The sequence below is a fragment of the Lepisosteus platostomus genome, chromosome 14 (genome assembly GCF_059453375.1).
Source record: "Lepisosteus platostomus isolate fLepPlt1 chromosome 14, fLepPlt1.hap1, whole genome shotgun sequence".
In the NCBI taxonomy this organism is placed as follows: domain Eukaryota; kingdom Metazoa; phylum Chordata; class Actinopteri; order Semionotiformes; family Lepisosteidae; genus Lepisosteus; species Lepisosteus platostomus.
The window spans coordinates 32,824,262-32,839,210 of record NC_142624.1 but is presented as its reverse complement, the minus strand read 5'-3'; the positions used below and the strand labels follow the sequence as shown (position 1 = coordinate 32,839,210).

At 41.9% G+C, this 14,949-nt stretch overlaps 2 protein-coding genes across 3 annotated transcripts in view; one reads left to right on the top strand and one right to left on the bottom strand.

The window, feature by feature from the left end:
* Positions 1–633, bottom strand: part of cps1 (carbamoyl-phosphate synthase 1, mitochondrial) — a 66,734-nt gene extending 66,101 nt beyond the window's left edge. For both annotated transcript variants that reach the window (XM_088605754.1, XM_088605755.1), the window contains exon 1: positions 77–633. In XM_088605754.1, the coding sequence (XP_088461880.1) occupies positions 77–196 (120 nt within the window). In that variant the 5' untranslated portion in view covers positions 197–633. The remainder of the gene's footprint in view (positions 1–76) is intronic.
* A 92-nt stretch (positions 634–725) lies between these two features.
* lancl1 (LanC antibiotic synthetase component C-like 1 (bacterial)) lies at positions 726–14,602 on the top strand. The gene is made up of 10 exons (XM_088605756.1): positions 726–810; positions 1,105–1,364; positions 4,445–4,562; positions 5,169–5,376; positions 6,700–6,847; positions 7,205–7,351; positions 7,824–8,006; positions 8,299–8,475; positions 9,072–9,144; positions 10,330–14,602. The coding sequence occupies exons 2-10, from the start codon at positions 1,278–1,280 to the stop codon at positions 10,404–10,406; spliced, it is 1,218 nt and encodes a 405-aa protein (XP_088461882.1). The 5' UTR covers positions 726–810; positions 1,105–1,277; the 3' UTR covers positions 10,407–14,602.
* Positions 14,603–14,949: the final 347 nt, after the last annotated feature.

The following is a 14,949-nucleotide window of genomic DNA, read 5'->3' as shown; positions in this document are numbered from 1 at the left end:
CCTAGGGTTCGCTGTATTTCATATGACCACGACTACTACTTACAATACTAATAATGATAACAATAATACAGCTTACCCCTGCGCTGAACAATCGTGCTCCAACGGCTCTCCAAGTAGCGGTGCTACGGTTGAGTGTGAACGGCAATCCATGCTTCCAAGCCCTGACCAATTTAGAAGCTGTCAATATCTTTGGCATATTCGATTTTTAAAAACAAAAATGTCAACGACACCTCCGCGTTAAACCACAGTCTGTTCAAACGCGCGTCTTGTGCGAGCAGCTGCGATACGACACCGGCGCAACCTGTCGCAGGAGCTCGACTCTGGGCTGAGTGGTGCAGTTAGCTGGGTCTGCGAGGAAGCTGGAAAACTTTGCAGTACTATTGCACTGCGCTTATGCCACATGTGCAACTATTGCATCTGTCTAAATTAGTCCCTTTGACTCCCTAAAGACAGACGTGAGTACATTTGGAAATGAGCTTTAGAGAAGCACCGGTGGCCTCAATTCTTCCTTTTTTTTTACTTTAAACGACTACAATAAAAATGTAGGAATACGAATTTCAAACAGTATACGCAAGTACATGTCAGATAACATTATCCGACATACATCGGATTTTACATTGTATTGTATCAATATCAATTTAACTTTATTTTATCAGGGCTCTTTTTGGTGCATAAAAGGTCGAGTAGAGATATTAATTGAAAAATCGTTACACGCTGTCCCGCAAAGAAAGGAATTTGTAGACGTTCCCTAAACCCACACACACACCCATGAACTGCTCAAAACAGTAGCCAGAGCGACTGAAAGATCAGGTACAGGGTGTTTTGCTACAATATATTCACGCTTACATTTGTATTTTTGCAAAAGTGATTTTCGTTTAGTTCCTAAAATTTTGCAGATGCGTTTTACTTCGGAAATCAAGTGGTCTGCATAACAGTTTTACCTCTCCTGGCTAATGGGGACAGCAGCCTTTCAGCGATTTAGTCTCGTACTGCGGTGCTTATGGCCGGGTTCGTGATGTCTTAAGAGCAAAACGTTGCAAGTAAGGGAACTTCGTCTTCAAAATAACAGCTAGAATTTGGTCGGTGTTTTATATTTTATTACAGAAGACGCCACGGAGGCACTTCGCTTCCTCTAGAGCTGAAGGAGGCCCCTGCCCACGCTGGCGTTGGCGATTTTCAGGGGCAGAATTTTCTCCGCTTCCTGCCGGTTCGGTTCCTGGTGCACCAAGCCCGAAGTGGGCCAGAGCAAGACCCTGAGCATCTGCGGCAAGAGAAATATGGAGCAAAGAGCGATCAAGAACCCGTACAGAGACTATGAGGGCACACCTGCGTGCACCCAGGGTCTCTTTGACCAGCAAGGCAGAGTAAGTCAGTGCGGTACTGTTTACAAAAGTGGTCTGCAGACGGGGGACTGTGTAACGGTGTGAGCAAACCCTTGAAAGTCTGCAGCTGCCTTTCACGAACAGAGACAGTATATGTTTCTCCAAACAGCGATTTGATTTCATTTCGCTCTGGCTCCTATAAATCCTAGCGCGTAGTCTTCTACAAAAAAATAAAAGTCGAGTGGGCTAATCTGAACATGGTTTTTCTCTGATTTGGTTGCTGTGGTGAAAACTACGTGAATTCTAAACGTGCTTTAGAATTTAGATCACAAAACGAGAGGACATTCGCCCCAATTGTTTTTTAGACGACTAAAAAAATCCGAGGGTCTTTCTTGAAAGTGCTGAGTTATTAATTGCGCGCCGGGTGTTGCTTGGATGCGATCTTTCTCTGCAGGTGCGTGAAAACGTCGTCCTGCGGTTTGGTCTGAACTGAAATCTGGAGGCTTTTGGATCCAGACTTGTGTACGGGAGTTCTTGACAGTCGGTGGCGTTTTTATTTGAGAGCAGAAGTTTGAAAATTCCACCTTGCACCGTTGCTTAAACTATTTAGGCCCTGTGGCAAACCAGAAGTTATTGCTGCTGGTCTTTAAATTAAGTATATTATAGGCTGTATCTTATTTTGTTACACAAACCCCTTCAGGTAGGGGTCGAATAGCTCAAAATGAAGTGTAGGGACTACAACGAGCCACGTCCGGTCATATGTAATTGATTCATTGTCCATTAACATCACAAGAATATAAGAAGAGGTCATTTGGCCCATCTAGTTTGGTTCGGTGTTTCATTGAAAAACACAGTGAGACTTTTCAAAGCAGTGCTTCTAGGTAAAGGCTATTTGCAGTTCAGTTTTCCCTGTCATAAACTACTGATGTATAGCGAATAAAAAACGTTTTAAAATTAAGGGTATTAACAAAGAAATGTGTGTTTATTTAGTTACCTCCTGACATAACCCAGTTACTATTGAATCCCATACAGTGCTGGTTTCCAGTAAAGAGATGTATTTCTTCTCAATAGGAGCAATCCACAGTTAATATAAAAATAATAAAATACCAATAATAAGAATATAGCACAGCCCTCCTTTGTTATTATCTTTAATCTCACTCTACTTGTCACTCAAATGAGGTCTACTCCTTGTGTTACTTTTAAATACGATGCTACATCTAAAAACAACATAAGAAATTGCAAACATTGGAAATCTCAGTTCTATAATTGGTCTAACTTTACAGAAGCAAGCTTCATTTTAATGCAATGAGAGAGCTAAACCTGGCAGTTTAGTAACCTAGTTCTATCTTTTTAAAGATCTGAAATAGGTCTGTTCAGTCTCATTGGATTTCAGTCCAATGTACCATTTTCAGAGCCTGTATCAGATTTTGTATGTTGTAACATTTATTGAAAATTTAATATTTAAAGTAATTGCTAACATCCAGGCAGAAATGCTCATTTCTATTAGTCAGTCTGAAGATTAAATTTGTGTCATTTTATTAAGTTTTGCTAACTGTACAACAGTGCTGTGCACCTAATTTGAATCATTCTGCAAATTAAGTCTAATATTGTCTTAACGTTTGTGATGCTCACCTAACTTTTGTTAGAGCAGATAAGGTGAAACCATATCACCTTATATGCGTTACTACTCCAATGTTCTGATATCATATTAAATTGAGACTCTTTAGGGGAAGGGGGACAACATAGTGTTGTGGGTAAGTCTCTTACTGGTGGGTTGTGGATTCAAGTCTCCACTGCAGATATTGATGTTGTACCCTGCAGCTACAGTAGGTACTGTACCCTACTCCAGTGTCCTCAGTCCACCCAGCTGTATAAGTGAGGAGAGAGAAGTGTTGTCCTTGTGTTGGACTGGCTCCCCTTCCAGGGGAAGGGTCACCCTCCCTCTCCCATTTAACACTACAGAAATCAAGGTGAGCTCTGGCCCAGTTATATCATAATTTCCTACAGAGGTGCAGAGTGATCAGGGACAATGCGTGTGGTAAAAGCAAGCTTTAAAGAGCAAAACAGAAGTGAAAAACCAAATCAGATACCAAAGACAACACGCTTTTGTATGATGCTGGCATTATACAGTAAATTTCCATTAAATTGCACAAATGTGCACGTTTTGCCAAAACAACTTGAAATGTTCAAGCTTGACAATATGCGTTGCTTCTTGAAGGAAAATACTTTGTTTTCAAATATGCAGCCTTGATAATAATTTTTTTTTAAAGCTTTCCCTTCTGAAATAAGGCTGACAATAGATTTCAGCCACTGTGCACAAGGTCGCTGATTTGCAGGACTGATGTGCGCTGTGTCAATAGCCTGCTATTCAGAGTGGAGCTGAGTTATTTTCTTTTAGCTGTGCATCCACCCTGTGTCCTGAGTGACAATAGTGCAGCCCCAGTGACCAGGATTACAAGCAGACTGTAAGTCTGCTGATCAGGGCAGTAATTCTCGATTAAGGACCTCGACCTCTAGCCCTCTGATGTGGAATCAGCATTGTCTGAGGGCAGGCATGCTGGGCGGAAGTCATGAGTAAGCTGAATGTGTCAGCAAAGAGCCCAGATTTTGTATTTGAGCTGGGAGCAGTAAGTTAGGTTGTTGTCAGACATTTTCCAGAAATGTTTACACCTGCATGATCTTTTGGGGGGTGGAAGGGAGTTTCAGTGGACAAATGCAAATCAAATAAAGTGGTCGAATGCTTTATAGTGATCTCTATTTCCTAGCACACTAGTTGTTTGTTAGGAAGAGACAGGAATTGGGCAGTCGTAGTTTGAATGGAATTTCATTCAGTAAGACAATCCTCCTTTTGTCATGTTTGCTTCCCATGCCTTGAGGGGTGGTAAAGTTAAAAAATCCACTGAAAAGAACATTATCACTGATAATATCAGCAAACACATTGATATATACAGTACCTGTAAACGTAGTTCACGTAGGGAGCTGCGTTAGAATGCGTAGGCTGCAAAGGAACAAGTTAAAGGTTTATTCCACGTTGAAATGAGACGAAAGGAAACACAATGTTTCGGCTGTGGAGTCAAATGTTGTATAAATAATGTTTGAGAAGTGCGTATCATTTCTTGTAGCTCACTCCAGACTTCGCAGGCCGTCTGAACAATAAGATTGGTGAGCTGCTGGCGCGGATGGAAAATGGGTTGAAGTCCGCAGACCCGGGAGACTGTACTGGATACACTGGTTGGGCAGGTGAGGATCCTGGGAGAGGCACAGGAGGGTGGAGAGGTGTGGGATACTTCTGAAGTCAGATAGGCTGGTTCTCAGATGTGTTGTTGCCATCTTTGTAAGCTCTTCTCTTCCATTAATTTGTTAATGAGAAATAATTTCTTAGATACAATTTTTTTTTGTATATTAATGCCAGGTGATGCACACAAGAACTCTACGCATAACTTTGTCTTTTTGAGAGTTAAAGGTGAGGCAAAAATATAAACGTACTACCACTATAAACATACGCCTCCTGTTGTGTACTGGTTCACAGCAGCTTTCAGATTCAGTGGAAGTACATTTAAAACCGAGATCTTGAGGCACGTTTTCCCCCAAAGGATTGTGGGAGTACATAACAGTCTGCCCAGCCATGTTGTTGTAGCCGATACCCTTGTTATTTTCAAGAAACAGCTGGAAGACACCCTTGGGTCAATTAACTGTCAACTGCTACACAGGCCGAGTGGGCCGATTGGCCTTCTCTCGTTCGTAACCTTTCTTTTGTTCAAAGGAAAGAGGACAGATACAGCAAGCTGTTCCCAGAAGGGCCTTCTTGTGGCTCCGGATTTACATCCTCCTCCCTCTCATTCCCAGGCATTGCCCTGCTCTACCTCCATCTGTACAATGTGTATGGGGAGTCTTCCTTCCTCCAGAAGGCCCTGGACTATGTGAGCAGGAGCCTGAGGTGCCTGACGCGGCGCTGGGTGACCTTCCTGTGTGGAGATGCAGGGCCGCTGGCAGTGGCAGCTGTGGTTTATCACAAACTGCAGAGGAAACAGGAGGCTGAGGACTGCCTGAACCAGTGAGCACAGCACAGAGCAAACCTCCTTGTGTTCCGTCAACCCAGGGGTTTTACTACTGGTGCAGCCGCTAGTCCTAGAGACCGTGGTTAGACAGTCTTGACTCTTGCATTTCTTCCCATTGCAAGCTTGTATAAGCTTGTGTATAAGTTAATGCTTAACTGCTTAAATGATATTGGGTAGCAAGAACAACTGAGTACTTAAGGAGCTGTTTGGACTGAGGTCCCGTGACACCGACATGAAGAACTAAACCTGTCTGCTTCTGGTAGGGACTGCCATTATGAATTAATTTAATTCCCTGATTGCTCCATAAGCACAGTGCTGCCTTATTGACTGCACTAGTGTCTGTTGTGCAAGAATTAGCACTTTCAAGGATCTTCCTTATTTCAGGGACTTTAATGTAGAAAAGGATTTTCTAGAACGGTGAAGAAGGTGTCTCTTTGGTGATTTGCTGTGAAATCTTAATCTGCTTTGTAACTCTGTGTCGCAGAACATTTACACCTTTTAAGGCGTTGGGGTTGTCATGAAGGTATCCAACCATAATCCCACAAATTGTGGGTTCTGTGTCATTGGCTCCTCAGCCAAGCACAGACAGGCATCAAGTGTCTGAACCTGTGGTTCCTCTCATAAAGAGCAGCAGATCACAACAGCAATCGCAACATCGCATCATCGGTAAAGCCATGAGGTAAAGTTAATCTGTCTCATGAGTGTCTAACCCAGCTCACCTTCCCATTTAGAGGGTGAACAATCCAATACTAAGTGAATCCTACTTCACAGTTCTAGGAAGGATCAAAGGATCAAAAAGTGATGTCGCCCTGTGCAGCCCACTGTCCTTAATACTAGCCCTCCCCACCCAGCATTATCCCTGGACCGAGTCTGACTTGTGACAGGAACTCTTGTGTCATTGCTCCTTTGTTTTGATTAGATATATACAAATAATAAGATCATATTTGTTAATACATTTCCTTTTCTGCTTGAACTCTGCAACTTGTACCAGATTGCATACAGTGCATACAGGCCAGTATACAAGTTTATAGCAGATTGCATACAGTGCATACAGGCCAGTATACAAGTTTATAGCAGATTGCATACAGTGCATACTGTACAGACCAGTATACACGTTTATAGCAGATTGCATACAGTGCATACAGACCAGTATACACGTTTATAGCAGATTGCATACAGTGCATGCAGACCAGTATTAAAAATTGTACCAGGTAACATACAGTGCATGCAGACCAGTATAAAGACCAGGGTGAAACCAGTGTGCCGCGACAGTTTGTTTGCTTAGTCTGCTGAGGTGCGCGGTGTCTCTCCCCTCCCAGGCTGCTGCGTCTGCATCAGTCCGTGGTGAAGGGGGACTCCCGGCTCCCTGACGAGATGCTGTATGGCAGGATGGGTTACCTGTATTCGCTGGTCTTCATCAACCAGCAGTTCCAGCAGGAGAAGATCCCCATGCAGTACATTCAGCTGGTAAAGGACTGGTGCCGGGGGCTGTTAAACATTTTATGCCCCTCATGCTAGAATAAGTGAAAGCTGGATTTTTTAATCTATGAAGTGAGGCTTAATTCAAAAGAAACAGAAAGAGAAAGGATGAAACCGTATTTAGATTACATGAAACATCACATCATCAGAGCTCCTTTATCAGTGTGAAGAGATTTTGAAGGAAAATATTATTTAACACAGCCTCCCTGGAGCGCTTTTGTTCGTTCATGATGAGATGGATTTCCCTTTGACAATTAGAAATCTTCAGATTGACAGTTGTTGGGCTGAGTTAAATGCACTCACTGTGTAGGGGTATAACAGGACATGTGCCACTGTGGGTTTCAGATCTGCGATGCAGTCATTGCTTCTGGGGAGAACCTGTCCAAGAAGAGCCGGCACCAGGAGAGGAGCCCTCTCATGTACGAATGGTACCAGGAGTACTATGTGGGAGCAGCACATGGCTTGGCTGGAATCTACTATTTCCTCATGCAGGTAAAACCTTTCAATGGGCTTTACTTGCTCTGATTTGCTTTTGGACCCCATTAAAAAAGGAGTGTTGGACTCTTGCCTGTTCACTCTGTTTATTTTAGTATAAACAAGAATGTGTGTCTTAAATGTTTAATATAAACTATTTGTATGATTGATCCCTTCTTTACCACCTTGTGGTGCGGTGGCTCTGTGGCTAAGGATCTGCGCCTGTGGCTGGAAGGTTGCCGGTTCGTATCCCATGGCCAGCAGAGGAATCCTACTCCGTTGGGCCCCTGAGCAAGACCCTTAACCCCAGCTGCTCCAGGGGCGCCGTATAACCCCTGCACTCTGACCCCCAGTTTCTCTTCCTGTCTGTGTGTCTCATGGAAAGAAAGTTGGGGTATGCGAAAAGACAAATTCCTAGTCTAGGGGAAGTTTGCACAGTAATTATAGGGAAAGATCAGGCTGTTAAGTGACATTACTGATCATCTCTTAGCCAGGCTTTGGGGTGAGTGAGGACAAGCTTGTCAGGCTGGTGAAGCCCAGCGTGGATTATGTCTGCCAGCTGAAGTTCCCTTCAGGAAATTTCCCTCCCTGCATCGGTGACACCAGAGACCTACTGGTGCACTGGTGCCATGGCTCTCCAGGAGTGATCTACATGCTGATCCAGGCCTACAAGGTAGGCAGAGGTGGAGAAAGTGCACGTACTTCTGATTAGTCTTGTCTCTGGCGTGCTATACCCTTGCTGTTGTCTGCCCCCATTGAAGAAAGTAGTTGTGTATCTATTGGAACAGGGTTCAGTGTTATTTAACTGCAAATAACGAGGCATTTCTTACATGTGCTTACCAGAACTTAGGTGTAATACACTGTGCAGCTATTCCTTTGCTTTAAAGTAAAGCAGCGGACGAAAACGGCGATCTCTTGCTCATAATGTCCCTTTCCAGCTGCTGTTAACCTGTGTTTTCCTGTAGGTGTATGGTGGAGAGCACTATCTGTCTGACGCATTGCAGTGTGCCGAGGTCATCTGGCAGAGAGGGCTTCTGAAGAAGGGCTATGGGCTTTGCCATGGGGCAGCTGGCAATGCCTATGGGTTTTTGGCCCTCTACAAGCTAACTCAGGACCCCAAGTTCCTGTACAGGGCCTGTAAGGTGAGCGTCGAGTCACCACAGTAGCAGTCGCCAAGCTTTCCTCTACAGCTCGTAGTCAGACCTGTACATCATTAACAACTTTTTTCATTTTCATTTTTGTTGGGATAACAGATGCATGGCTTTGCACGTGCTATATTTCTGTAAAACACGTTAAGATGGAGCTCACCTTAATAAGGCACTCCATGAACTGAAGACTAATGATAAGGCTCTCTAGGTGAAAGGGGCAGTTCCTTTATTATGATCTGTGCAGAATGAGTATTTATAAATGCGTTTCGTCCAATTTATAAACACAAATCCAGCTGTGCACCAAATCCACTTGAAGGGTCTGGGGAATGGGGGGAGTTTTGGGTTTGTATTTGTTTGAAAGGTGGAAACACTGTATTTGTGCTGAAGCCCCCAGAATAACATCAGCCACGTATCAAGTCTGTGTTAAGTGGTATTTAAAACATGCTTCAAAATAAGTATAGCTTTCAAAAATGTACGTTACGTGACACTTGCATAAATGCACTTGCGCTCCTGTTACATAACACATAGGCCTCTGCCACACAATAGATAATCTCACTGTCTCTGATAGCTATTTCCTCTCTTTTCTCTAGTTTGCTGAGTGGTGTCTGGACTATGGGAAGCATGGCTGCAGAACCCCTGACACTCCCTTCTCTCTCTTTGAAGGTAGGAGGATAAAAGTGAACAGTATAGAGTATATAGTGTGTGGTTATAGTGATACTGCAGAGTTAATTGGATGTTGCCTTTGCTAGAGATGGGCAGGCTTGTTATATCTATCCCAGTCCAGTGTAGTAGGTGAAGCAGTTAAAGAGCCTCTTAGGTATTGACTGGAAGAGAGTTCTGCAGTTGGATGGGAATATTTGACACTATTATATTAGAGTTTGTATAAAACCAGTCTTTAGATGTATCGTATCTCTTCAGCAGCCTTATCCTTCCTGTAACCCACTTTTCTAATATTACAACACTACGCCACTTATCTGCATACTTCTGGAAGAAACCATCATTGGTTCACTCAAAATCAAAAACTTTCACACTTTGTAGGCGATTACTTAAATTCTTTTTTTTAATAGTTCAAATTAAATAATTCCAACCTTTTCTGTTTTTTTGTACCTGTGACTTCCAAAGAACAGGAGGTCTTGGCAAGTGAATGATCCTTTCTCCCTAAAGATTTTCATTTCTTAAATGGAAGTGTCTAAATTTTACTTTTGTCTCGGTATAACAGTCTCCTGTGCCGATAAAGCACACATAATGGAAAATAATAATTATAATCTGAAAGGGTCTGTACCGATCTATCCTCTTGAGCAGGACTCTTATCCTGGGGAGCCTTATTCCAGCAGATTTTGCAGGTCACCATTATATCGCCAGTTTCTAAAGATATGAAACCACTCCCTAGTTGACTACTGTTAAATCAATTAATGTAGAGATCATACAGGATTTAAATCTAAGTACTCTTTGGCCCTCAAGGACAAGCATCTCTTTCTAATTCATAGCTGACAGGTGTTGCCAGTCTCTATGAATGGGTGACCTACAGTACAGTATAAGAGTAACTGGATTGAGGCTCTCCATCACCAGGATTGAAGACCATTGCTCAAGAGAGACTTTCTTAGGAGGGGCAGTTGATCATCAGTTCTTTTTATTTGGATCTGAAAGAATAGGTATTGGTGGCAGACAAAAGTATTTCTGTTTTTTTCCAAAGATCCCTCTCTGCAATGCCCTAAAATGTTCACACTGATCATTAGAGTCACAGAGCCTTCTGTCAGTAAACTGCAGCTGTGTATTTGTCAGAAGAATAGGGCAGCACGTGAAATCCTATTCTGCATCATTTTTTTTCTCTTTAATTTTTATCTGCAGGTATGGCTGGGACCATCTATTTTCTCGCTGACATGCTGCAGCCAATGAGATCTAAATTCCCAGCATTTGAATTGTAGAAAGGGGAATATTACCATGAAGTAAGCTGGACTGCATCACCGGAATATACCATGTCCTGTTCAGCACTGTGCTTGTTTTTCGTTTTCCGTTTTCCTGCATTTAAGTTTACTGTTGGGGGCATATTGGATCTGAATTGTGAAGCCCTTGCATCCAGTCAGAATGGGCTGAGGGGCAGTTTGTAGTTTTTTTGTTAAATAAGTAGTGTGATGCCAACTTCTATGTTACCGTTAACAACATCTGCATAATTCTGATTTTATGGTGTTCATTTGCAGGTTTTGTTTTGTATTTATTAGCAGTCCTAAATGAAATGCAGTATCAACTGCAAAATAAAGCAGCATCATTCTCAATAGGTTTTTCAACATTTTGCGGTGGCACAGAGCAGGCTCAGCGGAGAAGAGAGGACTTGAAGAATAAGCCATGTCTCACGTCATGTCACATGACATTAACCTAGTGTCCAGTGAGAGATCAGGTTATGATGCAGACTCCACCTAAAACGCTAGATATGTATGCACTGTGGATCAGGGTAAACATAAAATGTCTTACTCTTGACTTTCTCTTGATAACCCCACTCAACTTGGTATTTGAGTGTTGTGGTATTGAATGTCTAGAATCTCAGAGATCTGCCAATTGGCAGATAAAGCTTTGTACCGGTAGTTGCCAAACACCTTTGCGTTTCTTTTTTTTGATGGCTCTAAAACAGGAGTTGTCTGGTCCTGGTCCCAGTGGGCTGACATGTCTCCAGATTTTCAAGATCTTTTTAAGGAAGCAGCACCTGAGGAATGGGAGATGTTGTAATAGGTAACCAGCTGGTTTTGCTCGTTAAGAGCAGAGCTGAAATGGAAGCCCATGGGCACATGGCCCTCTTGGACCACAGGACCAGGACTGGACAGCCCTGCCCTGTAGGAAAAGGTGGTCCATGCAATGGTATGGGAATTGTCTACAGCTCGAGAATGATTTGAAAAGGCACATTTGTAGATGCATGGTGAAAGAGATTCATTCTACTTTTCATACATGTGGAAAAGAAAACAGCTATACTGTATATGAAAGTATATTTAGAGCATAATTGAAGCTAGCTATGAAATACTCAAATACAATTGATTTGCAATGGTCTTTTTGTAAATATGTGTTATGTTTATTGCTATACATTAAAATATGCGTTCTGCCTTATATTGTTTATTTATTTCAAGCTTTTCTGTAGAGGAGAAAAATATTTTGATGTACTTTTTTATTTCTTGATTCATGCTTGTATTTTAGTTTGTTTTCTTTTCCCGCTATTGTATTGCTTATGACTTAAATACGTTTAGAACAATAAACAAGTATTAGACACTTCTGCGTCAGGCTGTCAGCTGAGGAAAATCCTGCTGTGAAAGTGAGTGGTCAGCATAATCATTTTCAACCTTTTATTATTGTTTTTAACTCGTTAACGTTTTTATTTTGGGAGCCTAGTCACTTTTTTCATTGAGATCTTTATATAATCCTGATGATATACATAAATGCTTAATATAATATCCAATCCTAATACTGTACTAGAGTCAGGCTGGGTCTGATTGCTCTCTCCTGTGGTTTTCAAGGGAGCACTTATCATTTGATACCCTCACAAGAAAAGTGCATTTCTCTTCTGCGTAGAAAGTGTTTATGAGGGTATAAGAAGATAATTAAGACCTTATTTAACTTTTTAACTTAAGGTATAATTTTGTTAGCATTTTTATTTCAAAGTAACATGTTTGTCTTTATGGCCCAGTTTGGAGACGCAATTGTTACTTGACTGGTGACAACAGCCCTTGTGAGAAGTTCGTGTGAAATGAAGACCTCATCAATCTCATACATCCACTGTCAACACGTTGTCATATAACCCGCTTTGTTTTCACAGTCCCAGGCCACGGGTCGTATAGTATACTCGATGTAAAATGTCAAATGGAACTTCCAATGCAACTGGCTGCTGGCACTGCAAGCTTTAATAATCAATGCGCACTGGCCTATTTTGGCCACTAGGTGGCAGCAACATGGTTTGATTTCATTTGTTCCAAAGCGCAGCTGCTGGATCTAGCCGAGTAACAGAAGTGTACAGCACTAGAAGCTGGGCTGATCGAAATATTGGAAGAATTTCTCTTTTATTTGGCATGATGGTTCAGTTTGTAGTATTATCATATAAAATAACTGTACTGTATATTTCTCATTTGGAGTTTTATAGAAATGATCATGCTTGCACGATGAATTAATTAAAAAAAGATGGAGCGACTACTGTTCTCTTAATGAAGCAGTGTCCTAATACATTTGCAAATAGTCCAAATTTAGGAAGCCAGTCTATTTATATTTTGGACAAAAGCCATAACAGATTAACTTTTTTAATCGCTTTGTACTCCCTGTAGAAATCTGTTCATGTAAGTTTAAATTCAGTTTATGATTAATTTAAATGTTTCAGTTTTTCTGCTAAAAAGCCTTGTGCATAATGTAACCTCAAGGTATTTATGCCAAAGTCAAATAGATCTGTGATTATAGTCAAGCATTGGAAAACATTCTCATGCTTTTAACTGTTTGAACCTTGTAAGGACACATAGAAATTTCTATTCTATTAAATGTTTTGCTTACTGTGTCCTTTTTCGAGTTCCAGTGGGTTTTCTGCAGTTTTCTTCCCTTTTTCAAAGATGTGTTCGCTGGGTTACTGGGTGTCTGTTATCTAAATTGTGCAGTGTGTGTGTGTTCACCCTGCGATGAACTGTCAGCCTGTCTGTTATGCAGTCCCGCCTCACACCCTGGCCTTCTGGGACAAGCTCCAGGGATTGGCGGCTTTCTGATCATGGATGAATAATGCAAGCCAATTGCTGATAATGGCCTTCCTGTCTGGTATATTGGTGTTGCTGTTAGAGCTGTTGGGTCATAACCCGTTTGCCCCAGGTTCAATACTGAGCTGGTGAGCCTTATATAAAGTTTGTACTGTATGTCCTGGTGGGCAGGGGGTTCTCCAGCTTCCTCTCACTTCTGTACTAATTCAATACTAGACATTTGTATTGCCATTTGTAATCCTAAATATTTTATAGGAAGCAATTAAAATGTATAGAAGCTCGGAGAAACAACAGTAGGGCGCCACAGTGGCCCAAAAGCCAGGAGTGCTGCCTCACAGCGCAGGGGCCCTGGGTTCACTTCTGGACCTGGGGTGGAGTTTGTATGGTCTCCTTCAGTTCACTTGAATTTGCTCTGGGTTCTCCAGTTTCCCCCCCACAGTCCAGAGACATGCTGGTAGGTGGTTTGGCTTCTGGGAACGTTGGTCCTGGTGTGGGTGTGTGTCTGTGTGTCTGCCCTGCGGTGGACTGGTACGCCGTCCGCGTGTTCTCATTGCTTGCTGGGTGAGGCTTCGGCTCCCCAGCAGCCCTGAATTTAATGAAGAAGTTAGAAGATGGATGGAAGCAATAGTAAGAGGAAACTAATTCAGCTCTCATGACAGCCTTGCTTTCTGTTTAAATTCATTTTAAATGAGCGGCTTCCTTTAACTCTTTCTTACACAGCTCTCTGATGTCTCAGGTAATCTGCTGCAACCAAGTCTTGAATTGAAAAGGAGTGAGGGAGTGAGGAATGTCAGTGATGGATTTGAGCTCTTGAGTGTGTTTTGTCTTAAGCAGAGAGCTGAGCAGTGATCAAGTCGAAAGTGTGTTTTATTTTTCTTTAACCCAGCACTAGAGTAGAGTGAAAATAAGTGTCAAAGTCAGAGCTGGGTTTGGGTTTAGATCTAGGGAGATGGGAGCTATGACTGAAGGAAGTGTATGGCATAGGTTTGGTGCTAGAGTAATGGCTATTCTTTTGATTGGGGTAATAGCTCGAAGATGATTTGAAAAGGCACATTTGTAGATGCATGGTGAACGAGATTCATTCTACTTTTCATACATGTGGAAAAGAAAACAGCTATACTGTATATTAAAGTATATTTAGAGCATAATTGAAACTAGCTATGAAATACTCAAATACAATTGATTTGCAATGGTCTTTTTGTAAATATGTGTTATGTTTATTGCTATAAATTAAAATATGCGTTCTGCCTTATATTGTTTATTTATTTCAAGCTTTTCTGTAGAGGAGAAAAAATATTTGGATGGACTTTTTTATTTCTTGATTCATGCTTGTATTTTAGTTTGTTTTCTTTTCCCGCTATTGTATTGCTTATGACTTAAATACGTTTAGAACAATAAACAAGTATTAGACACCTCTGCGTCAGGCTGTCAGCTGAAGAAAATCCTGCTGTGATAGTGAGTGGTCAGCATAATCATTTTCGACCTTTTATTATTGTAATAGCTCCTGTGACCTCTGACAGGCGTACAGTGACAGGTGCAACTCCATTTGTTGTCCTCTCACCTCCTGGAGTGGAGCTCGTGGTGTGTCAGCTGACACTGCTCTGTAGGTGGTAGAGCCTGGGTGCGTCTTCTCCCTACATGATACAGTCTGCGGTGATAAGTAGTGTAGGTGTTTCCCAACTGAATTATAATTCCTAGCAGCAGGTAAAGTGGGTTTTGTGACATACTTCTGTAGATTAAGAATGATAGTAAATGTAAA

Bases quoted from the DNA above. Each gene is read 5' to 3' on its own strand.
- lancl1 (XM_088605756.1), top strand. From the start codon at position 1,278: ATGGAGCAAAGAGCGATCAAGAACCCGTACAGAGACTATGAGGGCACA. The intron at 1,365-4,444 runs GTAAGTCAGTGC...CATTTCTTGTAG, and splicing joins TCTTTGACCAGCAAGGCAGA to CTCACTCCAGACTTCGCAGG. The intron at 6,848-7,204 runs GTAAAGGACTGG...TGTGGGTTTCAG, and splicing joins CCATGCAGTACATTCAGCTG to ATCTGCGATGCAGTCATTGC.